This window comes from Mustela lutreola, chromosome 9 (genome assembly GCF_030435805.1).
Source record: "Mustela lutreola isolate mMusLut2 chromosome 9, mMusLut2.pri, whole genome shotgun sequence".
NCBI lineage: Eukaryota > Metazoa > Chordata > Mammalia > Carnivora > Mustelidae > Mustela > Mustela lutreola.
The window spans coordinates 42,239,164-42,266,232 of record NC_081298.1 but is presented as its reverse complement, the minus strand read 5'-3'; the positions used below and the strand labels follow the sequence as shown (position 1 = coordinate 42,266,232).

Below are 27,069 nucleotides of genomic sequence, written 5' to 3'. Positions count from 1 at the left end.
GGATCCGGAGAGGATAATACGATGATTTTCACAAAGAAAGAAAGATCTGTGTGTCCCTGCTTGGTCCTGAGCTCTCCTAAGTATGTTATTTGTGGACTGTGTGTGTTTATCATCTAGGGCCCATGGTTGTTTTAGAAATGTCCATCAAAGTTCACTGGCCCTGACTCTCCACAGGCTCCCACACCCACTTTTGCCTCCACGGGCACCTGGGATTGGGTGGAGAGACACATGTTAGTCCACCCTCCGCCCTGAGATGGAAACATACTTAGCCTCTAAAGCCAGTGCAAACACTCCAGCTGCCTCAGGTGCAGCTGCGGATGTCCCAGAATGCCTCAGGGTGCAGTTGCCATACAAATCTGTAGTCGCCTGAAAGGGAAGATGTTCAGTAATGAGTGAAGAGGTCACTCTACTTCGAATCCCCAAACAATATGAAGCAGAGGATGATCTGTTTCTTTGATTTAAACTCTGCCTTGTTCTGAAGAAGATTAAGATAAAGGTAACAATAGGTTTAGCATCCATCTGTCTATCTTGCCACACATTTTATTTGAGCTTCCTAGTGGCCCATTCAAAAAGGGACAATCAGTTATAGTTATAGTGTTCACAAGATAAAAAGAAGTCAAGTGTTTCACGAGATAAAAAGAAGTCAAGTGTTTCAAGACAAGCATATTTACAGTTATTCCAGAAACTAGAGAGACATAAACCCTTATAGGTGGAAAGTGACAAGTTGGTACTATCACCAAGTCCATGCAATGGGGAGGACCTTTGCACTGGGATTGGTTTGGAAAACCCAGATGCCATTTCATCATTTTTTTCTGTTCATAAATGAAAGGGTATCCTTCCCAAAGATTAAATAAAAAACATGCTCAGCTGAAGTTTGCCTAGAAGGACAGGCCATTAAAAAGAGAATGTTTCTCTATATCTTATGAAGAGATGCTGGGACTCATGGAGCCAAGATAACAGATGTGTGAGAAATTGTTTCCACAGTTCTTAAGTGGGGAAACTGATCAAACAGGTTTTTTTTTTTTTTTTAAAGATTTTATTTATTTATTTGACAGACAGAGATCACAAGTAGGCAGAGAGGCAGGCAGAGAGAGAGGGAAGCAGGCTCCCTGCTGAGCAGAGAGCCCGATATGGGACTCGATCCCAGGACCCTGAGATCATGACCCAAGCCGAAGGCAGCGGCTTAACCCACTGAGCCGCCCAGGTGCCCCGATCAAACAGGTTTTAAAGGACTTTCTCAAAGAGAAAAGAAAGCCCTCATTTTTCAATGGACCGGGGTGAAAGCCAGGGTTTTCCTTATGATCACATTTAAGCCACATGAATTCTCCTTCCTCTGTCTGTAGAATCCTCATATGGGCCTATTATTTTGAAGGACAAAGTGGTAGGGAGGTTTAAGACATCTATTGGGGAAAATTACAATATTCAGGTAGAAGTCAAGGCCCTTCCCCAGTCCAAGCAGAGAGTCAGATAAGGTTGAGGACAAAGTGACACCCTTGAGGTAGGGAGTGACACTTTCTAGGGGGAGGTATGAAGCATCACAAGCACAATAGGATTGGGGTCTCCCTCGCTTCGTTTTTGCTCTGCTCTTTTCCCTTTCTGTCCATAGAGTTCCCCCAAGATAGGAGAGGCTGAAGCCTCCTTCTGCTTGTTGTTCTCCCCAAGACCAAAGAGAGCCAGGTCAAGTCTGTGTCCCTTCCGGGTAACGAGACCTCCTGGCTCACACGAGAGTCAGGCCAGCTTGCCAAGGCAGAGTCCAGGCAGGAATTTGGGACTGGAATTCTGGTTGGTAATGACGATTGTGTTCTGAGCTCCTTTCCTCCCTTGGGGGACCCCAGTGGAGGTAGGCGGCCAGTCGAGCTGTAGCTCAGCAGGACTACGGAACCAGCTCCCAAATTCCAGGCTGGAAGTTCTACGGAAAGGGTGATATGTGAGTGAACTACCCAGAGAGAGGAAGAGATCCAAAAAAATTCATTATGTTCTCCAGATAAATATTTTAAAGGGACTTGGAAAATTCACCATATTACCAAGATGCCCAGGAAGGGAGTGCTGCTCAGAAAAATACAATAAATAATCCAAGTCTGGGATTTTTAAGCTTTTTGTTTCCTCAATCATGGACATATTTTAAAATATGGTGAAAACCATTACTGTTGCCTTGAAAAAATTCATGTGTGCATTGGAGGGCTTATGGACTTAGAGAATTCCTCCAATGGAGGCTATTTTTTAATTGCTGTAATAAATGGATGGGTTCTTGGCTCAGATGGCACGATGGCCCAGTTGTTAATATTAGCTCTTTAAAGTGGTGTGCTGAGGCAACTTTTTGATCATCAGAGTTCACCACTTTTTGCAAGGCAAAACAATAAACAAGAAAGACAATCTATGGAAAATGAACTGGAAAGAGATCACAATTATTGCTTCCAACTTGCACACCCCGTGGCTCTACATTGGTAATAAAGCATTATCAGGCCTGGAAGACAATGAATCTTCAGAGCCTCCAAACAGGTGCAGACCCTTTGAGGGTAGGAGGGGAGAGCCCCTTCCTCCCGTGACGTCATTCAGTGGTAGTGCACGACGTCACCCAGTGTCTGCAAGGCACCCAGCGTCTGCACGGCGTCAGGCAGCAAGGGTACACTCCACTGCCTCCCCAAGGGTGGGGGCCACACTCACCACGCCAGCCTCGGGGTTCCTCTTTCTGCCGTTGCTAAAGGTGGAGGCCAAGGTGGAGGAACAGCTCTCGTCATACAGGGCGGTCCTGCCGTCATTGATGGCCGAGTTGATGGAGATGGTCCACATGCTGGAGGCGTAGCCGTCACAGTTGCAGTCGTCGTAGCTGCCACCATCCCCGGAGGCCCACACGTAGATGCTGCCTTTGCCGCCTCGGCCCTGGGGAGGGGGGCAGGGAGAGAGGCCACTAGGTTCCACGTGCTCCTGCCCCGGGGCTGCTGGGGTCCTGCCCAAGAAGGAGGCCGCCGCCCGAGGGAGCTCAGGACCTAGCCTTCCTCAGCAGCTCGCTGTGATTTTGTCCCCCTGAAAAACCACACTCCTGCCCCTGAGGTCTTGAGCATTCTCGTTCTTGTGTCGGGAAGTTACCCTAATTTACTGTCTGAGGTGCGGGGGTCACAGGTTAAAATTTACAAGTAAACTTCTTTTAAAAAGCTGTACTTTTTACTCTAGTGAAAAAAACCAGAGTATATTGAAAAGAAAATTAAGGAAAAACCCTTCCTACTTGTAATCATTACTCCTCTATTCCTGTTCCTCCTTTCAGACACTTTTCAGCAAAAATGTAAATGTACATATAGGTTTATATTTAGCTCTCTAAGAGGTCAAAGATATTTATATATCTCTTTGATTTTATATATTGCTTATAAATGCATTTACATATATATAGATGCACATTTTACTCCAAAATATAAAAATCTTGCAAATCATATATATATACATGTTCATGTGTATATATATTTTTTTACCTGATTGGATCATACTAGAATTCTTTTGGGGGGTTGGGGTGGAGGGAGAGGGAGAAAGAGAATCCCAAGCAGGCTTCACGCCCAGTATGGAGCCCCACATGGGAATCAACCTCATGACCCTGACATCATAACTTGGGTGGAAGTTAAAAGTCAGACTCGTAACTGACTGAGCCACTCAAGCGCCCCTAGAATTCCTTTAAACACAGTAGTATATGACATTTTAATCTGTGTAAGGGAACACCAAATATAGGAAGAAAGTTTAACATAAATAAAAATAACTTCAAATACAAAATGATATGCACAGTGATTACTGCCCTATGCTAATTAGTTATGAACGGTAAGCTTAGTTACAAATACCTACAGTTCACCTTGTTCTTATTGTGTATGTGTTTCTTTTCCCGTTCTGTCTTCCAGGACTATTCGCTTTATCTCCACAACCCAGAAGTGGCCATTCCCTCTGTCTTCCTATGTTCTGACCCTGGGGGCAGTTGGGCAGAGGCTCCTCTTGTTCCCCTGCAGGCGAAGTGGGTACAGCAGAGCAGTGGTGTGGGTAGTGAGCACAGGTGTACAGCCTGGCCCAGGGTGGCTCTGTAACCCTCAAGGGCAAGAAGACACACTGCTGTGGCAGAAAAAGTCTGTCCCTGCATGGCCACCAGGGCACTACGGTCCTGACTCAAGGGCATCCAGGCAGAGATGTCAGAAGGCTAGGAGATGACCAGATTACCTCCAAGATCTGTCTGTCATCTGACAGTGAGAAAAGACATTTCGATTGCTTCTAACAGGACTTGGAGTTAATCAGCCCGTGGCTGACTGAGTCGATACATCAACAAAGATTTATTCAGTCGCCAGTTGAGAACGGCCTGCAACGTCTTGGTCAATCTATACTGGAAAACGCCATCGAAACCAGCTCTCAGAAACCAGGACAGAGAGGGAAGTTTACCATCCTGAGAGCTGGTACAGGGGATGGCCCTCTCAAACAGACTCAGACTGGGCTCAACATCAAGCAGTGGCAGCTGATGAAAGCAGAACAGGTGTGAATTCGTGTGAATGGGCAAAGCCCACCAGATGTGGAAATTCCCCAGACCCAAACCACAGTTGGGCTACTAGTGCGAAAAAGAAACCTTTGCAGAGAGGAAATCAGCACCTTGTCACTGTGGTGTCGGGTGTGCGGGAGACAATTGTGACTCTCATTTGTCAGGCTTCTCTGTATTTATGCCTTCTTTACAATGACTTTGTAGTCCTGCCCTTGAATCTGGCTTCTCGTCTTTGCTTTGCTCGAGAGAAAGGGGTGGAAAGTAGTGCTGTTGTCAGTTCCAAGCATAGGTCTCAAGAAGCTCTGTGCCTATTTCTTCTCTCTCAATTCTGTCGCACGTGAAACAAACCTGTTAGCCTTCTGGTTGATGATAGAGCACAGTCAGATTCACTGCCCCGACAACACCCACCCCAGACGAGCCTGTCCGTAGTTCACCCCCCAGGCTGACCACAGGTGCACGTGTGAGACCAGCTCCGAGGAGCCGAGGCTGGCCCAGATCGGCAGAACAACCCCGCAGACCTAGAGACCCGGAGTAGGATGTGAATCGTGGTTACTTTATTGTGTTTTGGGGCAATTTGGCAAGCTGCTGGCTCACAGAGGGCAACTGTCAGCCTATTTCTTAAGAGTAAGCCGCAAACATCAGTTTTGCATTGTACTGTCAGACCTGCCCACAAGAATACCGGGGTTCCTAGGAATATTAAGCTTTGTTTTCCTAAGGGGTGTGTGTGTGTGTGTGTGTGTGTGTGTGTGTGTGTGTTACATCAGGTAACAGTAGTTACATCCACGGTACTAGTGATTCGGTATCAGCACCAAATAGTCTCCAAATAGTCTGGGGACAGTCGCATGGGAAAAGGGTATCTATAGAAGGACTAGAGGTGTACTTCTCATAGCCACATGGGATGGGTCTGTGATTGGCACACCTCATTTTCCTGTAAAAATGATGCCCCAAGATCCAGTTCTGCTCCTAGTTCCTACTGAACAGGAGCTGGGCAGAAACAGAGAAAGAACAACTAGGACCCATATTGCAACAATAATCAGTGGGACAATACCGTGGAAGAAACCAAGATGATAAATAGAAGCAGCACTACTAGGCCACTTACTGTATCCCAGGTACTGCTCTAAGTACTTAGTACTAAGTACTAAGTAACATATTTAACTACACGTTAATCCTTACAGCAAGCCTACACATGGCACCATTTATGTTAGCCACACAAAGGATAAAAAACATAGAAAGAAACTCACAAAATGAAAAAAAAAAAAAGGACAAAAAGAGCTAAGGACTAAATAAGACTTTGAAACTCTCTGGAGGGACACAGATGAAGATTTGACCCAATGGAAAGACACATCAACCCATCATGCTCTTGGATAGAAAGAAAGCATCCCAGAGATGGCCATTTTCCCCAAGTCAACTTATAAATTTAACATCCTAATACATGTACTGTATCAATCAAGGTTCTGTCAGGCAAATATTGCCACTCTGGGCAGTTCAACAGAGGGAATTTTATCTGGAGAACAGGTGGTAAAGGAGAACCAAAGCCCCACTGCGGTGTGAGAAGCTCACCCAGACACTCGGGAGGCAATGGCGTAGCAGTCTTCACGACAGGAGGGAGAGGGGCCCTCGAGAGTGGGCTGTCTGCTGACACCCTCCCAACCCTTGTTTGGTAGTGCAGGTCAGATTTGCCCCGACCCTTTATTTACCGGAGTTCCCTTCTCCCCTCCTGCTTTAATTTAATTTTTTTATTTTTTAAGAAAGCAAGTGCATTTTGATGAAAAAAAAAATACATGGTACAGCTTTACTTTGGATTCCGTCTTTGAACCAGGGGTCTCTTTGAACCAGAGTTTAGCGGGATTAGATTAATGTCTCTCAAAAGTTTTCATGAAATGAGTTTCTCACCTGGGGGAGATTTTGTGCTCCAATGGGCCATGGGACACCACTGGGAGGCATTTTGGATGCTCATTGCTAGCATCTAGTGGGAAGATGTGTGTGCATGCACTATGAGCTTCTCATGGATAGAGGCCAAGGTGCTGCTAAGCTTTTATGAGGCACCAGACAACCCCCTACTACACCCACCCCCACACAAGGAACAACCATCCTGCCCAAAGTGTCAGCGGTGCCAAGGCTAACACTCTAACCTATTGGCAAAAGGCAGTTAGTTGGAACTTGTTTTTATTTTCTTTTATTTTTTATTTTATTTTATTTTTTAAAGATTTATTTATTTGAGAAAGAGAGAGACAGAGATAGTGAGAGAGAGCATGAGCGGGGAGGAGAGGGAGAGGCTCTCACTGAGCATAGAGCCTGATGCGGGGCTCAATCCCAGGACCCTGGGATCATGACCTGAGCCGGACACAGAGGCTTAACCCACTGAACCACCCAGGTGTCCCTTGAACTTGCTCTTTTTAAGGGCATAGCCTAAAGCAGCCTCTCACAAGCCTTAAATTTCTTTTTTTTTATTATTATGTAATCAATTTGACATGTTATATCTTGCAAACTTAAGGTGGACAGTGTATTACTTGGATACTTTTTTTTTTTTTTTTAAGATTTTATTTATTTATTTGACAGACAGAGATCACAAGTAGGCAGAGAGGCAGGCAGGGAGACAGGCGGAAGCAGGCTCCTGCTGAGCAGGGAGCCCAATGCAGGGCTTGATCCCAGAACTCTGGGATCACGACCTGAGCTGAAGGCAGAGGCTTTAACCCACTGAGCCACCCAGGCACCCCTACTTGGATACATTTATGTATTATAATATGACTGCCATTGAAGCAAGATTGATCATATTCCTTCATTAGAGTGCCATGTAATTTCTGTATCCATTATACTGTGGACTGGATCTCTATGGCTTCTTTGCTACTTGTTAGAAGTTTGTACCCTTAAACACCATCAGTTTTAGGTCCCCTTCCCCTCCATCCCAGGGTCACCACCATTGTACTCTTTGTTTTTGTTTTTAACAGGTTTGACTCTTTCAGATTCTACACATAAGTGACATCAAATGATACTTGCATTTCTCTGTTAGACTGCTCTCATTTTGCATAATGTGTTGTTGCAAATGCCAGGATAGCCTCCCTTTTCATGGCCAAATAATATTCCATTGCATACATAATTCACATTTTTTTAAAAAAAGTAGTCTCAAGAGCTTGAACTCATGACCCTGAGCTCAAGACCTGACCTGAGATCAAGAGTCAGATGCTTAACTGACTGAGCCCCCCTGGTGCCCTGGGATCCACAGCTTTTTCATCCATTCATCCAGGGATGGGCATTTGGGTTGTTTCCATATCTTGGCTATTGTGAACAATGCTGTGATAAAAATGCAAATGTCTTGTCAAAATCTGGTTTCCTATTCTTTTAGATATAAACCCAGAGGGGGAATTGCTGGATTGCATGGTAGAATCTATTTTAACTTTTTGAAGAGTCACCATATTGTTTTCCATAGTGGTTGCACTAATTTGCATTCCTACCAACAGTGCACAAGCGCTCCCTTTTCTCCACATCCTTCTTAGCATTTGTCTCTTGTGTTCTTGATGCTAGCCATTCTAACAGGAGTGAGATAACATTTTGTTGTGGTTCTGATTGTATCTCCCCAATGATTAGTGACCTTAAGCATCTTCTCACATGCCTAGTGGCCATTTGTATATCCTCTATGGACAAATGACTATCTAGTTCTTTTTCTTCTTCTTTATTTTTTTTTTTTAAAAGATTTTATTTATTTATTTATTTGACAGATCACAAGTAGGCAGAGAGGCAGGCAGAGAGAGAGAAGGGAGGAGGCAGGCTCCCCACTGAGCAGAGAGCCTGATGTGGGGCTTGATCCCAAGACCCTGAGATCATGACCTGAGCGAAAGGCAGAGGTTTTAACCCACTGAGCCACCCAGGTGCCCCTAGTTCTTCTATTTTTAATAGAATTTGTTTTTTTTATTAAGTTGTGTGAGTTCTTTGTATATCTTGGATCTTCACCCTTTATCTGATACATAGTTTGCAAAAATTTTCTCCCATTCTGTAGGTTGTTGTCCCACTTCGTTGTTTCTTTCTTTCTTTCTTTCTTTTTTTAAAGATTTTATTTATTTGACAGAGAGAGAGAGATCACAGGCAGAGAGGCAGGCAGAGAGAGAGGGGGAAGCAGGCTCCCTGCTGAGTAGAGCTCTATGCGAGGCTCGATCCCAGGACCTTGAGATCATGACCTGGGCCGAAGGCAGAGGCTTAACCCACTGAGCCACCCAGGCGCCCCCCACTTCGTTGTTTCTTTTGCTGTGCAGAAGTTTGGAGTTTGATGTAGTCCCATCTGTTGGTTTTTTGCTTTTGTTGTTTTTTTTTGTTTTGTTTTTGCTTTTAGCATCATGTACAAAAAAATCATTACCAAGACCAATATTGATGAACTTCTTCCCTGTTTTCTTCTAGGAGTTTCATGGTATCAGGTCTTATATTTAAATCTTTGATCCATTTTAAGTTAGTTTTTGTGAGTGCTGTGAGATAAAGGCTGGTTTCATTGTTTTGTATGTGTTTCTCCAGTTTTCCCAAAACCATTTGTTGAAGAGATGATCTTTCCCCAGGGTAATGTAGGCTTCCTTGTTGAATATCAGTTGACCTTATATGCCAGCATTTAATTCTGGGTTGTCTATTCTATCCCATTGGTCTATGTGTCTATTATTGTGCCAGTACCATACTGTTTTTATTACTGTGTCTGTGCAGTACTGTTTAAAATCAAGAAGTGTGATACCTCGGGGCACCTGGGTGTCTCAATGGGTTAAGCCGCTGCCTTCGGCTCAGGTCATGATCTCGGGGTCCTGGGATCGAGTCCCGCATCCGGCTCTCTACTCAGCAGGGAGCCTGCTTCCTCCTCCTCTCTCTCTCTCTGCCTGCCTCTCTGCCTACTTGTGATCTCTCTCTGTCAAATAAATAAAATCTTTAAAAAAAAAAAAAAAGAAATGTGATACCTCTAGCTTTGTTCTTTTTTCTCAGGATTGCTTTGGCTATTCAGGGCCTTTTGTAGTTTCACACAAACTTTAGGATTGTTTCTTTGGTATTTTGATGGTGATTGTATTGAATCTGAGATGGTTTTGAGTGGTATGGCTGTTTTAACAATATTTATTCTTCTGATCCACAAGCATGGGATGTCTTTCATTTGTGTCTTCAGTTTCATTGAGCAAAGTCTTGTAGAATTCATCGTACAGCTCTTTAACTTCCTTAAGTTTATTCCTAAGTATTTTATTGTTTTTGATGCTATTTTGATTGGGATAGTTTTCTTTATTTCTTTTTTCCAGTGATTTGTCTTAGTGTAAAGGAATGCCACTGATTCTTTTTTTTTTTTTTTTTAAGGTGCCACTGATTCTTGTAAGCTGATTTTGCAGTTTGTCACTTGACTGAAATCATTAATTCCAACTTTTGGTGGCCTCTTTGGGATTTTTCTCTAAAAACATCATATCATCCTCAAATAGCAAAAATTTTACATCTTCCTTCCTAATTTGGATACTTTTAATTTCTTTCTCTTACCCTAACTGTTGTAACTAAGACTTCTAATACTATATTAAATAGGTGACCTTGCCTTGTTCCTGATCTCCGAGGAAATCTTTTCAAATTTTCTCCATTGAATATAATGTTAACTGCGGGATTGTTGCCTTTATTGTGTTGAGGTATGTTCCTTCTATATCCAATTTATTAAGATTTTTTTATCCTGAAATGATATTGTATTTTGTCAAAAGCTTTTCCAGTTATCTGTTGAGATACCATGTGGCTCTTATCTTCATTTTGTTGATGTGATGAATTACATTTATTGATTTGCATGTGTTGAACTACCCTTATATCCCAAGAGTAAATATCACTTGATCGTAGTGTATAATGCTTTTAATGTATTCTTGAATTCAATTTGCTAATGTTTTGTTGTGAACTTTTGCATCTGTATTCATCAGGGATGTTGATCTAGAGTTTCTTTTCTTGTGGTATCCTTACCTGGTTTTGCTATCAAGATAATGCTGTCTTCCTAGGATGAGTTTGAAGGTGTTCCCTTTTCTCAATGTTTTGGAAGACTTTGAGGAGGATTAGTGCTAATTCCTCCTTAAAAGTTCAGTGGAATTAACCAGTAAAGTCATCTGGCCTAGAGTTTTCCATGTTGGGAGTTTTTTCATCATTGACAATTTCTTAATTCATTACTGATCTGTTCAGGTTTTCTGTTTTTCTGATTCATTCTAGGTGTGTTGTGTGTTACTATAAATTTATCCATCTGTACCAGGTTATGTAATTTGTTAGCATATATTTGTCTGTAGTAGTCTCTTGTAAGTCTCTGTATTTCTGTAGTATCCATAGTAATGTGTCCTCTTTTACTTCAAGTTCTATTTGAGTCTTCTCTCTCTCTCTCTCTCTTTTTTAGTGTAGCTAAGGAATTAGTCTAGCTGTCATTATTGTTTATCTTTTTAAAGTAATGGTTTTTAGTTCTGCTGATTCTTTCTGCTGTTTTTCTGGTCTTTGTTTCATTTATTTTTGCTCTTTTATTTCCTTTCTTCTGTTATCTTTGGGCTTGACTAGTTAGTTCCTTTTTTTCCCCCCTAATTTCTTAATATGTGTTAATTGCTATAATCTTTCCTCTTAGAACTGTTTTTCCTGCATCCCACAAAATTTGATATGAAGTATTTTCCTTTTAATATATCTCAACATAATTTGTCTTCCTTTTGATTTCTTCTTTGATTCATTGGTTATTTAGAAATGTGCTATTTATTTTCCACATATTTGAAGATCTACTCACTTTCTTCTGGTTGATTTCCAATTTCATGCCATTGTGGTCAGAGAAGATAGTTGATGTGATCTCAATCTTCAATTTTCTAAGATTAGTTTTGTGGTCTATCATATGATCTATCCTGGAGAATGTTCGTGTGCACTTGAGAATGTGTATTCTGTTGTTGTTCTTTCTACTGTTTTTCTGGTCTTTGGAGACCAGAAAGTGTCTCCTATATGTCTCTATATGTCTCCTAGGTCCATTTGTTCTACAGTGTGGTTCAACTCCTATGTGTTCTTGTTGATTTTCTGTCTGCACAATCTCTCCATTGCTGATAGTGGGATATTGAAGTCCCTTACTGTTATTGTACTATTGTATAGTCCTCCCTTGGGAGTTGTTAGCATTTGCATAATATATTTTGGTGCTCAGATGTTGGAAGTGTATATATTTATAATTGCTATAATCTTCTTGATGAACAGAGGTTCCCTGACTTATGATGGTTTGACTTATGGTTTTTTGACTTTTTGATGGTACAAAAATGATATTCATGGATGGAAACCGTGCTTCAAATTTTGAGTTTTTAATCTTTTCCCAGTCTAGTGCTATGCAGTACGGTACTGTCTCCTGAGAGCAGGTAGCAGTAGCGAGGTGCAGTTCCCAGTGGCAACGCAATCATGAAGGCCAACAACTGATATACTTACAGCCATTCCGTACCCATATAGTCATTTTGTTTTTCACTTTTAGTACAGTAGTCAAAAAATTACCTGAGATATTCAACCCTTTATTATAAACTAGGCTTTGTGTTAGATGATTTTGCCCAACTATGGGCTAATGTAAGTGTTGTTAGCACACTTAAGGTAGGCTAGGCTAAGCTAGCATGTTTGGTAGGTTAGGTGTATTAAATGCATTTTCAACTTATATTTTTAACTCGTGATGGGTTTATCGGGATGTAACCCTCTCATAAGTGCAGGAAGATTTTTTATTGACTCTTTTATCATAATTATATAATGTCCCACTGTGTCCCTTGCTACCAATTTTGGCTTGAAATCTCTTTTGTCTAATAAAAATATGTCTACACCCACTTTCTTTTGGTTACCATTTCTTGGGGTAGCATCCTCTGCTCCTTCACTTTTGACTCTATGTTTTTCTTTGGAGCTGAGAAGAGTCTCCTGAAGGCAGCATACATTTGGGTCTTTGTTTTAATCTATCCAGATGCTCTGTTCTTTTTGATTGGTGAGTTCAATCCATTTACATCTAAGGTGATTATTGATAGATGAGGACTTACTATTGTCATTTTATCTTGTTTTCAGGTTGTTTTGAATCTCCATTGTTTCTTTTTCTTTCGTTTATTTACTTTTTAGGTTGGTGGTTTTCTATGATAATTTATTCAATGTCCCACCTGCCAACCTTTTTAAGTGTTTTGTCTTTGCTTTAGATTTCGTTTTGTAGTTCCCATGAGGTTTATGTAAAACATCTCATAGATAAAATAGTCCTTTTTCTGTTGACAGCAACTTACCTTCATTTGACTCTACAGGTTCTGGCATTTTCCTCCTTTCCTTTTATGCTTTTGTTGTCACAAATTAGCTCCTTTTATGCTGTGAGTTTGCGGTAGCTATGTTTATTTTTAATGCTTTTCTCTTTTAAACTTTATGCTACAATCATTTAATACCCTAGTCTAAAAGAGGGTTATAATTTTTACTTTATCCATCACTTTAGTAAAAATTTGGGGTATTTTTGTCTTTTCATTTTAGGTAGAAGAGCCACTTTCAACATTTTTAAATATTTTTTTATGGTAGGTTAATAAAATTAAATAAATAATTTAATATGATAAAATAACTAATATGATAAAATAATAAAATAATTTAATATATAAAATGATTCTTTTATGGTAGGTTAATTTAAAAAAATAGTTTTTTTTAATGGTGCTTTTTAAATGGTAGGTTCAATGGTGGTGAACTCCCTCAGCTATATGTTTGCTTTTTTCCTTCATTTGGGAGGGTCAATTTAATGGATAAAATATTCTTGGTTAGAGATTTTTATTTTTCAATACTTTGAATATGACATTTCACTCTCTCCTGGCCTGTAGAGTTTCTGTTGAAGAAATGTGCTGATAATCTAATAGGGGTTCCTTTGTAGGTTACATTCTTGTCCCCCACCCTGGCTGCCTTAACAGTCTTTCTTGATCATCAATTTTTGACAGCTTCATAATAATAGGTCTTGAAGAGGGTCTTCCTGCATTCAGATAGTAAGGTGACATATTAGCTTTGTGGACCTATTAGCTTTGGCTAGTTCTTTCCTCAGGTTTGGGAAATTTTCAGCTACTGTTTCTTTAAATAGCCCTCCTGTCTTCCTCTCCTTCTCTTCTTCTGGTATACCCATTATTCTTATGTTTGTCCTTCTAGGAGAGTCTGATAGTTTTTTCTTTGTTTCTTAAAAATCTTAGTTCTTTCTCTTCTTCCACCTAAATCATTTCTAGATTTTGATTTTTCCAACTCACCTATTTTCTCTTGTATCTGATCTGTACTATTTCCAGTACTCTCTAAAGCATTCTTCATCTCATCTACTGAGCTCTACAGCTCCAGAATTTCAGTCTTCTTGGCAAAGTACTCCTTCTCTTTATTTTGTTCCTAAGTTCATTAAATTGCCTTTGTGAGTCTTCTTGGAGCTTGCTGAATGGCTTCCTAACAACTACTTTGAGTTCTCTATCAGATCCTAATCTTCTGCGACTTGGAGACTGGTTGCTGGGGAACTATTATTTTCTTTTGGTGATACCTTATTACTGTGATTTTTTTCATGGTGTTTGATGAGATGTGCCTCTGCTGGCACATTCGAAGTAGTGAATACCTTTCTCATTTTGGTAAAGTTTTGTTTTCCTTTGATTTTAATAGTTCAAGAGGTTGGGAATTAAAGGCCTTTCTTTTGGTTTCCAGAAGGTGGCGATATAGCACAGATTCCCCCCACCCCCACCTGCCTCCTCCTCTCTTCCCTAAGGGCTTTACGGCTGTATTTGGGAGCACACACTTTCCACCCTCCACCTGCTCTTCTGGAGGGATCACTGAAGCTGTCACAGTCATTTGGGCAGGGGGGTCATCATCAGTGCTGAGGTTGTCAGGGTCGCTGGGACCGCTGCCGGGTGTGCTGGGATCATGGGTGCTGCTGCTGTCCCGGGTTGCTGGGGTTATCTTGGTCTCTGGGGCCACTGCCACTGCCAGGGTCACTGGGGTTACTGTCACCACTGCTGGTGCTCTCTGCGTTCTGCTGCAATGTTCTTGACTTTGTGTCCTCCACAAGGTCCAATCCACCCACCTTCAGGTATACAGATGTTAGATTCTCTCTGAAGTCCTGGTGTGCTGTGCAGAGGGGCCTTTATTGGGCTATGGATGCCCTACTTATAAATCAAAGGGCAGAAACAGGGCACCTGGGTGGCTCAGTGGGTTAAAGCCTCTGCCTTTGGCTCAGGTCATGATCTCAGGGTCCTGGGATCAAGTCCCGCATTGGGCTCTCTGCTCAGCAGGGAGCCTGCTTCCTCCTCTCTCTGCCTGCCTCTCTGCCTACTTGTGATCTGTCTCTGTCAAATAAATAAATAAAATTAAAAAAATTAAAAAAAAAATGAAAGGTCAGAAACAAAGGGATTGACTCACTCTGCCATGATGCTGACATCACTCTCCCCCTTGCAAATGCCTTAAAAGTTCATGCAGATTTTGTATTTTGTTCATAATATAAAAAATAATGTCTCAAATTGCTTACCGTCAGCTAAAGTAAAGTTCTAGCCAGAGACTGGTGCTGTAGCTCTATGTACCCCTGCCCAGCACATCACCAGCCCTAGGAGGTGAAAATCCCACTTTGAGAAGAATGGGGTCAAAGCGAGTCAGTCCCTCTTGCTCATACCAATGTGTAGTGATCTGGGCAAATGACCAGACCAGGCTCCCACCCACTGGTATTACCTGCTTGCAGATACCAGGGAGGGAAGCCTCTTCCTAAACACTCGGTTATACTAATTTTTTGTTTTCCATTCACCTGGACATCTTAATACAACACTGACGTAATTTTTAAAAAAGTTATTGCATTTTTATTGCAAAAAATCATGTTTATTATAGAGCAATTGAAATCTAGACCCTGAAGAGGAAAATAAAAATCCTTTATAATCTTCCACGAATAGAAAATCCCTGGTGATATTTTGTGGATCCCTGCTAGTTTAATATACAAATGTGAAGTATAAGGATAGATTAAAGAATGAAATTAGGATCATAAAATATATCCATTTTGGTGGTCCTGCTTCAAATGTATTTTTACTATAATATAATAGCAAAACATTTCCTGATATAATTAAATATTCCTCTATGTTGTAATTTTTGCTAGTTGTATTAAATAGCCATTCCATAATTTATTTACTCTTTCTCTTACACATACATGGAAGGCTGCTTCTAAGTTTTAAAGTTCTGAATAAGGGGTGCCTGGGCAGCCCTATGAAACAATGTACTGAATTACAGTTATTGCCTTTCTGCGCTCACAGTTTGTTGAACAATTTTACCCAAGCTGTTCACAAACATCTTTGACATTGTGTTTGTCCTCACTAGATCCCTGGTTACCTTTTGAGTCACCTAGCAGCTCTTCTGGACTCATTGTAGTAGTCATTGGTGCTATATGACTTATATTTCTAGCTGTCCACTGTCTGGGTCTCTGATCCCCTTGTGGTTGGGTGGGGTCTTGTAAGCCAATTTAATCAATGAGTTTTGAGTGGGAGTGGCTGATACATAGTGTCATTTCTAGGCTGAACTGTTTACTAGTCAATTCCAGTGGCTGTAGAACACCCTCTTTCCCTCTGCACAGTGCCTAGCAATGTCCCAGATGTCAGCTCTGTTTCCTGAGAAACTGATAAGCAGAGCCCCCTAGTGGCCATGGCGATGTGTAGCTGAATGAGAAATCAACCCCTGTGATTTGAAGCCTCTGAGCTTTTGGAGCTCTTTGTTACCACAACTTAATGTAGCCTCTCCTGACTGATACAGTTCATCACATTCACTTCCATTTGCCTTCTAGCAGATATAGCATTGAAAGAAATCTCTATGATGCAGTCCCTGGAATTTTTATCCCAAGCCACAAATAGCCATCTGTATAATATTAGAGCAGCTGCTGTTTTCATTTTTCCTGAAATGTGTATTCTTCCTTTTGACAACTTATCCACCTACTGAAATGCTTTTTACTTTGGGGGATGAATAAAACCTTTTCATCTGAAAAATGCTAAGCACAACGAAAGTAGAGTGAATACTATAATGAATCCCCATGGATCCATTGCTGAGTTTTAACCATGACCAGACTTGCAGAAATTTTGAAAGGTTATATGTAGTAATATTTATTACATATTTTGGTAAATATTTTCCCTTTGCTTTTATGCTTAGAGAGTCCCTCTCTGTCACAATATAAGCGATTAATTATATTCCCATACAGTATATGTCCCATAAAATACAATGGGAATTATATTCCCATTGGGTTGGGTTCATGATTTATCACTTCTACTCTTTTCTGTACTCAGTGCTGGAAGTGGTGGTGAATGCACAAAGGTCCTTAAATGGGGACGAAGGGTGAATGGATCCTCCTGTAAGGAGCTAGGCTTACTTTCAGAAAGCTACTGGATACACCTCTAGGAGAAAGGGGCTAGGTCCATTTTATGTTCCTCGAAACCAGACACTGAGACAAGGACCAGGGAGTAGTAGTTAGTTTGGGGAGGGATGATCTCAGGAAGCATGTGTTAGGGGCAGAGGAATATGAAATGGGAAAGGGAGAAAAGCCAGCCAGGTGTGAGCTGATGAGCAGGTTCTCCCTGTGGGGAGCTGGAGTCAGTCCCCCTAAAGAGCTCCTGTGAACCAGCCACCAGGACAGTGCAGCTGGGCAATTGCTCCTGGATCACGGAGTCTGCTTTGTGTCTCCATCAGGTTCCACAGGAGTTCAAGACTGCCCTGGGGGTGTCACAAGTTCCAGAAAAGCCAAACAGAGGGTGGTACATTGCCCTTAATTCTGATTAAATCCTTTATTCAAGGCCATGTTTAATGGTGCCTGCTATTGTTGCCTCTAATTACTACCTGTTTTGCCACATCTAGGCTTTGTAGGGAAGTCTCTTATGCAACCCTGTCTCATTTCTAGAAGGATCCAAACGCACCATGATTAGCCTTTCTGATGTCACTGGAATTGGTGAATGGTTAACATTCATGTCAATCCCTCAAGTTGACTGGGGTTTTCTCTGGGTTCAGGTAAGTCATTACCACGAATAAAGCCACGGGGAGTGACCGAGTGTTGGCGATTTGACTGGGAAGTGGGACTTTCAGTGCTAAAAATGGGAAACCATCATGGTTGGCCATCCCTTCTCAGGCTGGCCAGTACTTGAAAGGAATCACCCAAAAGCCGCCAACCAGTCTCCCATTTCTCTTTATCACAAATGAATGGAGGGACTGTAACTGCAACCATCATTTCAGAGAGTGGGTCGCAGACTCCACACTTTGGCAGCTCCTGCCCAACTATGAACCTTTGCTTGATTTCAGAGCATAAATCAGGACTCATGGAGTATTCCTGAGAGTTCCTTGGCAGGAGGCATCCATTGCCTTCCAGAGGCCCCTGCACTCACTTCCACCATGTCAGACCCACTGCTTTGATTAAATTCCAGCGGCTGCACTAGGGCTTTGCTCTGCCAATGCCCAGTTCATCACTGTCTCCCTGGGCAGCCCTCCATCTCCCTGGCCTGCATGGGGCCCTTCAAGCCACCATTTTGCAAATAATCCCTCTTTTGTACTTTCCAGCCCAAAGAGCTAGGTTCTGTGCTTCTGTCCTGTGCAATCCCCCAGGGACTGCCTGATTAACAATCAAAGCTCTGTCTCACTTGTGCTTCAGAGGACTGTCTGTAGCCTTGTCTTTAAATATTCCTGAGATGCTCCCTCCAGTAGCAACCCTGAACCATGATTAATCAGAGGCTGGGATATAGCCATCAGAGCCAGCCACAGACGTACCACAGGTTGCCCTGGGTAGCTGCACTTCCTCAAGGTGTGGAAAGAAGTTCATGAATCAACTGTCACTTTCAAGGCCCTCTAGTGTCTAAATGCCTCTTCTGGTTGTCAGGGCAATGTGAGACCCTGTGGTCCCCCAACACGTGGGCTCTGATACTCTACCAGTCTCTGCAAGGCCTGAATCTTTCTGACCAGTAAACACATCACCCTACTGGTCCTTTATTACCCAGACAGTGAGGACTCTAAGCCCAGGATTAGGTTTTGTCAAACTGCACTCTGGAGATTGTAGCAGGTGGCAGTGGGCATAAGCCCACATTCCTTAGCCCTTCTGTGCACTGGGGATTTCCAAATGCCAGCACAGGCCTCTCTTTGTAGAAGGGTTTTTTTTCCCAAGAGCCTGTTCTGCACACCTGCCCCTGGACCAAGAGTGCTGTGCCATTTAGGTTGACCATGACTTTAACCCCAGTTCCCTTGCCATTGGCAGGGATGACTCCAGTGCCTGTTCTGCATGGTTTTCCAGTTTCTCAGTAGAATTAAGCTCCAGTTGTTCCCAGTGGTAGCTGGTTCGATGACACACTCTTCATTGGCCCCTTTCTTCCCTGTCATACCTCCCCCTTCATTACTGGTCCTCCCTTTAGTTCCCAAAGCAACTACATGAACTCAATTCTTGTCTTGGGGTCTGCTTTTATGGGATGCCAAACTAAGAAAGAAGTCAGTTATTGGATATCTCATAATTCAGGGGTCTATGACTATCACCTACTTCCCATATAAAATGTGAAAAATGCTTTTATTGTATGGTCATCATGTAGACTATAAAAAGGAAAAAAACAAATCAAGGGAAAAAATTTCCTTTCTTTTTCCCTTCTTTGCTCCTTGCTGCCTCATTTAAGCATTCACTGAAGAAATATAGAAAATGCAAACTCAGATCTGTAAGGAGCCAGGTAGGTGATGTTTATGTGTGAAACAGAGGTCAGATAATTTGGAGTGGTAGGATCTGTGGCAAACAGTGCATCCCCCAAAAGGTCCTTCAGCCTCCTTTTCCTCTTCCTCTTCCTTTATCATTGCTATGTCTGTCAAACAAAATGTACCCACAAGACGCTAAAATTCAAAGGCAAGCACAAGACCTACCTTTGTGAGCGAGGTAATTATTTGCCTCCTTTGTTTCGGCGGAGGCTACCTTTCTGAGGCAGACTTCCCTTTAGAGGAGACCAAATAACTGAGAGGAGCTCTTTGCTCATGTATAATACACCAACACGTACAAGATTCTACAATTCTGCCCCAAAAAATGTCACCTTGAAACAAGGAAAGAACCATTCCCACAGCTTGGGGGAAAGTCGAATGAGAAATCATGTATTTTTCATCATACTCACTTCACTTTCTAAAATATTTACACACTGTCATCTGAAGATAAGTCATAACAATTTTTCTCTTTAAGTTTTGGTGCAGTTGGCATGCTTTCCAGAACAATCACACTTGAAAGGGCCTTTCTAGTTGCAGCAGGGGAGGCTACAGATGGAGGAGAGAGACACATCCAGACTTGAGATGTGGGGAGCAGTTCAGAAGTCCATGGGAAATGACAGCAGCCACTCGGGAATTCGCTGCATTGAATGCCATGTGCATCGTAAATTCAGACCGAGGACAGATGTCACTTACATATCTCTCTTTTTGGCCTTGGGTGTCAAAAAATGCTTCTCAGTGGAAATCCCTGTCTGCTGGGGAAGGATGACATCTGCCAAGTGTTCCCCAGGGTAGTCACCTGGTCCTGGGTCCTTGGATATGCAACCTTTTCTCTCCAGCTACACAGTGAACAACACAGTAACCAAACAAGCTGTTTGTGTATCAAAATTTCATCCTAACACCTCCAATTCATTGAGGCACTGAAATGGGGCGGCACCACCTCTTCCTACCCCTGCCCCCATCCTGTTGGTAAGCCCTCTCTGTAAATGGTACTGTGCCTTTCAAATGTCAGGGGACCTTGTGGCTCTTAGATGGGCTGAATGCTGATGATGGCACACAGGAATTGTTGCAAGCTTCTCCTTTGAGGAATGATGTTAGAAAGCGAAGGAAGACTGCCTCTCAAGGTGTCAGATGTGAATAAGTTGTAAGTGGATCAATGCTCGGCTGTCTTAGCTATCCGAAAGGGAGCCAGGTGACATCAAGGATAACTGAAAAAGTGACCATGCTGTTTCTGCACTGCTGGAGTCTGGCCAAATCTCCATTCTAAGACTGGAAGGTGTATGGTTTTCTAGATGTGCTGTAACAAAGTGTGGGTGGTGTGGACCACAGAAATAGATTGTCTAGCTGTTCTGCAAAGTCAAAGTCAAGGTGTCAGCAGGGAGGGAGAAGGCTGGGAGGGAGAATCTGTTCCAAGACTCTCTCCTAGCTGCTGGGGGCTTCCTTGCCTTGTAGGGGCATCACCCTGATCTCTGCCTTTGTGTTCTCTGGGAGTTCTTCCCGTGTGTCTGTGTCCGAAATTACCTTTTTAATACAGACACTTAGTCATATCAGATTAGGGGACCACCCTGCTCCAGGATGACCTCATCTTAATTAATTACAACTGTAATGGCCCTATTTCCAAATCATGTCACATTCTGAGATGAGGGTTTGGATTTCAACATATAAATTTTGGGGGCGCGGAGAAGAATTTCACCCATAAGACGGGAGAAGCTCATGGTGTTATATTTCTATTGAGACTTCTGAAAGAATTCAACTGTTCAGAGGAAACTTCCCCTCCAGTGCTCGACAAAACCTGTGCAATGGTGACAACTGCTACTTGATATTATCAGAACAGAAAAGAAAGAGGCTCTGTTAGCAACCTTCTGACTGACTTCTGACCCTTCAAGTTCTAAACATGTCCAAAGGACCTACATTTGTTAGTTTTGGAACCTACCAGAGAGAGAAGTATCTCCCCTAATTTGGGGCCAAGATTCCCCCTCAAGCATAGGAGTGGTGGGGGAGATGGAGGCCCTAGTAGAGCTGACAGGTTATGACAAATGAGGCTGCTGGGGGGTCTTGTCTATGCAGACGTAGCACATGAACATAAGCCCTAAGGAAGAGGAACAGTGGATTCAGAGAGGGACACACAAAGAGAGACAGGCACGAGAGAACAGCCAAGCCCTGTGCCCATGGGAGCTCCCATGGGGATCTCCACATGTGCTGTGGCCAGAATCCTGCAGCCATGTTGGATCCAGAATATATGTCTGGTCCCAGAATGGATGAGATCCTGCTCTAATCCATCCCATCGATCTTGTCCCTCATCGTGTGTCCCTATAAGAAACCCCTTAAGCTGAGCCACCTGAGCCCTTGCTCCTGCAGCTCAGAGAAACACCAGAGCATCCAGCTTGGTCATCAATCCCCTCACCTTACCACCCAGATGAAGATGCACAGTGCCATTACTTCCAGAAAACAAGTCACCTCTACTGTCCTTTCCTAGTCAATGGGGGATTTTCAAAACCACATTATCTTGTGGTCTTAGTATCTTGGGGTTATGAGATACGTATTCTAGAAATCATTTAGAGAAGCACCTCTCAAACGTAAGGGCAACCTTGTTAAAATGCAGACTCTGATACAACAGGTGGGCAGATGGGGCTGAGCTCTGTATCCCTTGCAAACTTGCAGGTGGTCCAGTGGCTGCACAGTGAGGACCACTGATATGGACTATTTTACTGAAGAAGAAAGTGAGGTTTGGAGAACCTAAGTGACTGTGTGAATTCCTATGGCCAACACAGGATGGGATTGAGGTGAGAACTGGGATCTCCCAGCTGTCAAGCTCAGCTCTTTGATTTCATGCCAACTCTTAAAAAAAAAAAAAGTCCCTGCAACAGAGGCAGACCTCCTTTCATGCAGTGCTAGCTGTCTAGTGAAGATGGAGATGGAGATGACAGGCCACAAGAGGGGTTGTGGATGATGCCATCATCCCAGCCCCCATGTGCTTTCTTACATGAAGAGACTATGACAGCCCTGATTGGAAGAGAAATTATGTTTGCAAAGACACAAAGGCATGGGTCGGCCTAGAAAACTATTTGCAAAGATAGCTAGTGCGCTGGGTCAGGCCTGTGGGCCAAGGTTGGTGGACCCCTGCTCTAAAGGGTGGCACTTTGTTTGAGTCACTGTTTATTATTGTTTAGGGTGCAGACTCTGTCAAATTTTGTTCAGTGAGATGGTTTAGTCCATTAAAACTAGGAATTGTGGAAGAAAGAAACAATTTGAGGATCCCAAAGTTAGGCTTTTTACAGCTAAATTTAATGGAATCAAATGGAACTCATTTAATCAATTCTTTTACAAATTGTATACTTCCCAGTATACAATTGGGGAGAAAATGGGATAGCAGAAAACTTAGCCTATGAAAACCTACATTGTTAGACACAAATTTGATTCTGAGCTTCCTGTCAGTCAAGGGAAAGAGTGAACCTCAATGAGATAATGTCTCAGAGAGGGTTCACTGGAAGCAGAGTCTGAAGTAGGGACTTGGCCTCACCAGGTGTACTGAGAACAAATACTGAGGGGGAAATCTGCCAAGGAGGGAATGAAACAAGATAGGCAATGAAGGAACCCCAAACAACATGTTCTCAAGTTAAGTTAAGCTTTGGCCTGATTCACTGGAGGTTCTGAGGTAATAAATGACATTTCAGAGTAATCCCTGCTGGGAGCAAGCAGGCTGGTCTCTTCTACCTTGAATTAGTCATTGGTTATGGGCAGCTTCCTGGGTGTGTGTGTGGGCATAACCATCTGGATGAAAGTCTCCCATAGGCCAGGGTAATTCAATTCTCCAGGGAAGGGGAAGTCATGAGTTATCAGCTGGGGGTGCCCCCCAAGGCTGATAAAGGAGATGTAGGTGGGCACCATTGGTGTTCACTATAGTTACAGATTTCTATGTGACTTTTAATCTTTCAACCAACAAATGTCACTCACATATTAACTCCATAACTATTGATTGAACAGCTGATCCATCATGTTTTCAAGTGTGAGGCCAATTTCTGAGGATTTTTTTCCCCTAATTAAGAGCTCTTGGAAATATTTCTTTTTTATTATGTTCTCTGAGGATAGTTGGTGTGGAAAACATATTCTCTGACCTCAGAAAAAGTATTGAAAAAGTTGGCTTCACTATTATCAAAAGATAAGTGTTGGTGAGGACGTGGAGAAAAGTGAACCCCTGTGCATTGTTGGTGGGAATGTCAATTGGTGCAACCACTGAGGAAAAGAGTGTGCAGGTTCCTCAAAGAGTTAAAAACAGAACTACCATATGACTCAGCAGTCCTACTTCTGGGATAATCTGAAGGGAATGAAATTGCTGTCTTTACGTATCTGCATCCCCAATTTCACTGCAGCATTATTCACACCAGCCAAAACATGGAAACAACCGAATTGTCCATCAATGCATGAATGCATAAAGAAAATACGAGATACACACACACACACACTCAGCCATAAAAAGAAGGAAATCCTACCATTTCTGAGAATGTGGACAGACCTAGAGGGCATTATGCTAAGTGAAATTAACCAGGCAGAGAAAAACAAATAACTCGATGGTATCACTTATCTGTAGACTCTTAAAAAAAGTCAAACTCATAGAAACAGGGAGTTACTAGGGCCTGGGGCGTGAGGGGTGAAGAGGACTGGGGTGACCATACCTAGGTCAAATGGTATAAGTTTCCAGTTATAAGATGAGTAAGTTGTGGGATTGAACAGTGACAATAGTTAAAAATAAAACAAAACACAATGTTGACATTTTCTAACACTTTAAAACAACAACAAAATAGCCTTCAGTTGTCCACTCAAATTTTCTTCAATATTTTTACCTTTCCAAGCTACTGTTGAGTTTGGGGTATTTCGTACACACACCTATCTTAGCGATATAAGTGTACAAGTAATAAGTTCATGTATATTTCACATAGACCTTAAATAACTTAAACAGAACAAATGCATTTTGTAGTTCATTTATAATGGTGCTAATTTATATATCCAAACATGGTTATAACCATTCCATCCATTTGAGATCGGTCAAAATCCAAGAAGAAAACTTTCTAAAAGTTCTTAAAATGCACTTCCAAAGTCCATCCACTAAACGTGACATACTTGTCTTTCTTTCACTTAGGACCTGACAACTCTTACTCCATGTACATGTGGTAATCTTGGGAAATGTGATTCCTATGTCCATGGCTGATTAGATAAGCAAACTCAAAGCATGGAAAGGGCATCACTGTTACCTGATGGCAAGTCCAACCTTGAAGACAAGACTAAGACAAAATGACTTAAGTACTCTTGAGTGGCTGGTGTTGTGGTGCCAATGTGAGGAACTCGGCCCATCCTAAGAGCTCTCGAAGACAAAGCGGTGTGGCAATTCAAGTCTGGAGCTTTCCTCTGGCTGCCCAGGACTGTTGGAGCTGAGACCAGCCATCCCCAGTGTGCCCTGTCTGAGTTCTTGACCCACAAGACTAGCAAAACACTGGGCTTTATGTCACAAAGTTTTGGGGAGATTGACAAAATGTTCATAATGACCTGGATAAACATCAACCCTTCCTGGGGAAATTCCCAGTGCCAAACACTGGCGTATTTATCTCATTGACACCTTACAATGATCCCAGGAGAAATGAATGCTTATCACCATTTTACAGGCAAAATGCAGTAGTGCAGGGAGGTCAAGTCATTTGCAGATACACCTAGACACTGAGTGTCCTAAACGGGACCTGAACTCAGAAGACTCTGATCTGGGGGCCTGGCTCATGTCTTGTTGGAGATGACCCTGCCCTGAGATGGTAGGAAGGGAACTTCTTTCCTCTCACATGAGCAGCTGACTGGAGACACTCCCTTTGGAGGCTCTGTCTTGGTTTCTTCTTCCTTGGCTCTCTCTGTTCCTGGGTTAATCTCAGGGAAGGGCAGCTTCAAAAACCGGGGACTCATGGGTGCTAGCGCCGTCCCTTCCACACCCAGATGCCACTGCCTGGGGCCTGCTCCCAGATGACCTGTGGCACAGTGGGGGTGCCAGCATAGGCCCCCAGGATGACCCTCCTTCCTCCCCATTCCTTTATGCAAATCGGGCCAGCATCGCTGTCTGAAGGCACCCCCTGCAACCTCTTGCCCCCTCCTCTTTGCCCTTTATAGGAGCCCTCTCCAATAAATTCTCACTGCTAACCCTGTTTGGGGGTCCATTTCTCCAAGTTCCTAGTGACAGCCCCACCTCTGATTCCTTCCCTAACCCTTGCTTCATTCTCTTACCTACTCTGGATGCCTCCCACCCTCAATGTCCCCCACCCTAGGATAGGGGCCAGGTGGCCACAGCAAAGTCCTTACCTTGTTGACACCATCAGCCATGGCCTGAAGTGTGAGCTCACGGGGGCCGTCCACGGTCTTCCCATTGTCAGTCGGGCCCCAGCTGGCACTGTAGATGTCGATCAGCTGAGGCATGTGGCTGATGGACGAGGCCTCGATGATGTCCGTCATGAACGGCTGGTCCAGCATCCGGATACCTGTGGCCCCATGTGGGCAGGGAAACACCGCGTTTGGTCGCCCAGTGGGGCAGAAGGGTGATGATGAGGGCTCAGGTCCTGGGTATAGTTGGAGGGTCTGCCACCCAGGTGTCCTGTGGGATGCTATGGCATCTTGAGTCCAGCCTCAGGCTGGATGGGCTACACCTCCAGAGGATGAAGAAGGGTGCACAGATCATCTCACTCGATCCTTTTGGGACACCACCCATGCCTTTGGTTATGTAATTATTTGAAGAAATCGTTCCCCACCCCCCAAACTTGACTAGAATTTCTTATGGGGAGAGACCACCTTTATTAAAGAGGTTCCTTGATAAGTGTTTCCCAGTTTTGAAACTGAAAGCTCAGTTTTCAGCGATTGGGTATGGACAGGTGGGTGGGCAGTTTCAGAGGAGAAATACACCCACTGTCTGGACAGTGGGGGGATGCAATTGATATTAAATATTTCAGAGTAATTCCTAGAGATTGGGGGGGTAGAGAGAGGGGCAGGAACAGTGCAGAGATCGGGGGAGTCAGGAAAAAAGAACTCCAAATTGCACAGTAGCTGAGAAGGGGTTTTACAGAGGACAGAAATGTAGAATGGACCATTCTGAAATATATTAGTAATGGGGTGCATGACACAGTCCCTCCTTCTTTTCTTTTTTCCCTATGTCATCTATGTAAAGTTTGTGCTCTTCCAACAAGTAGCTGAGACGTTAAAAAGGAGCGGAGTCCTGTGGTCCACGATTGTGTGTGGGTAAACCTGAGCTGCACACGGGGATGCAGAAGGGGGTGCACTGGTGGGCACCCATAGTTCACATCACCCTCAGACTATCCCTGACAAGCCTCTCCAGGGTTAGCACAGCGGCAGCCAATGGGATGGACACTTAGTCCCTCTATCACTACCCTCCAGATATTGCGGTTGGGGACCGTAGTGTTCTCTGCACTGTACACTAGTTCTCTTTTGTGGTAAGGACCCTAGAATGTTAGAGCAGCTGCCCTAAGTCTTTCTTTTCTGGGAGTTATGAAGTGAAGGGACTGGGCTCTACACAGTCAAAACCTGGATCTTCACCTCTTAAGTATATTTACCATGGCCAAAGGACACTAGAACACAAGCATCACTCTCCAACATGGCATGCAAGCCCATTTAAATAAGGACAAGCCAGGTTCTTGCAGGGCCTGTGAAACTGACATAAAATTGTCTCCTCTCCAAGGGTCTCTCCTTCCTCCTCAGTGTCCCATAGCAGACTCCATGTGCTTGCATACACTTTCTCACAATGCTCATTCTTCTCTGACTAACCCATGTGCTCAGTAGGCATATCCCCAGCCTGTCATTCTGGATCCAGTCCCCTCCTCCGCTTGCATCGTCCAACCCCAGCCCCTCCAGCACCACACTTTCTACCTTCTAGCATAATTGCTTGC

At 43.2% G+C, this 27,069-nt stretch overlaps 1 protein-coding gene across 1 annotated transcript in view; it reads right to left on the bottom strand.

Annotated features, from left to right (window-relative positions):
- PCSK2 (proprotein convertase subtilisin/kexin type 2) overlaps positions 1–27,069 on the bottom strand; it is a 271,507-nt gene that overhangs the window by 20,962 nt on the left and 223,476 nt on the right. Inside the window, exons 8-10 of the mRNA XM_059134095.1 lie at positions 25,478–25,653; positions 2,665–2,880; positions 266–366 (exon numbers count right to left, since the gene is read on the bottom strand). Of these exons, the coding sequence (XP_058990078.1) occupies positions 266–366; positions 2,665–2,880; positions 25,478–25,653 (493 nt within the window). The remainder of the gene's footprint in view (positions 1–265; positions 367–2,664; positions 2,881–25,477; positions 25,654–27,069) is intronic.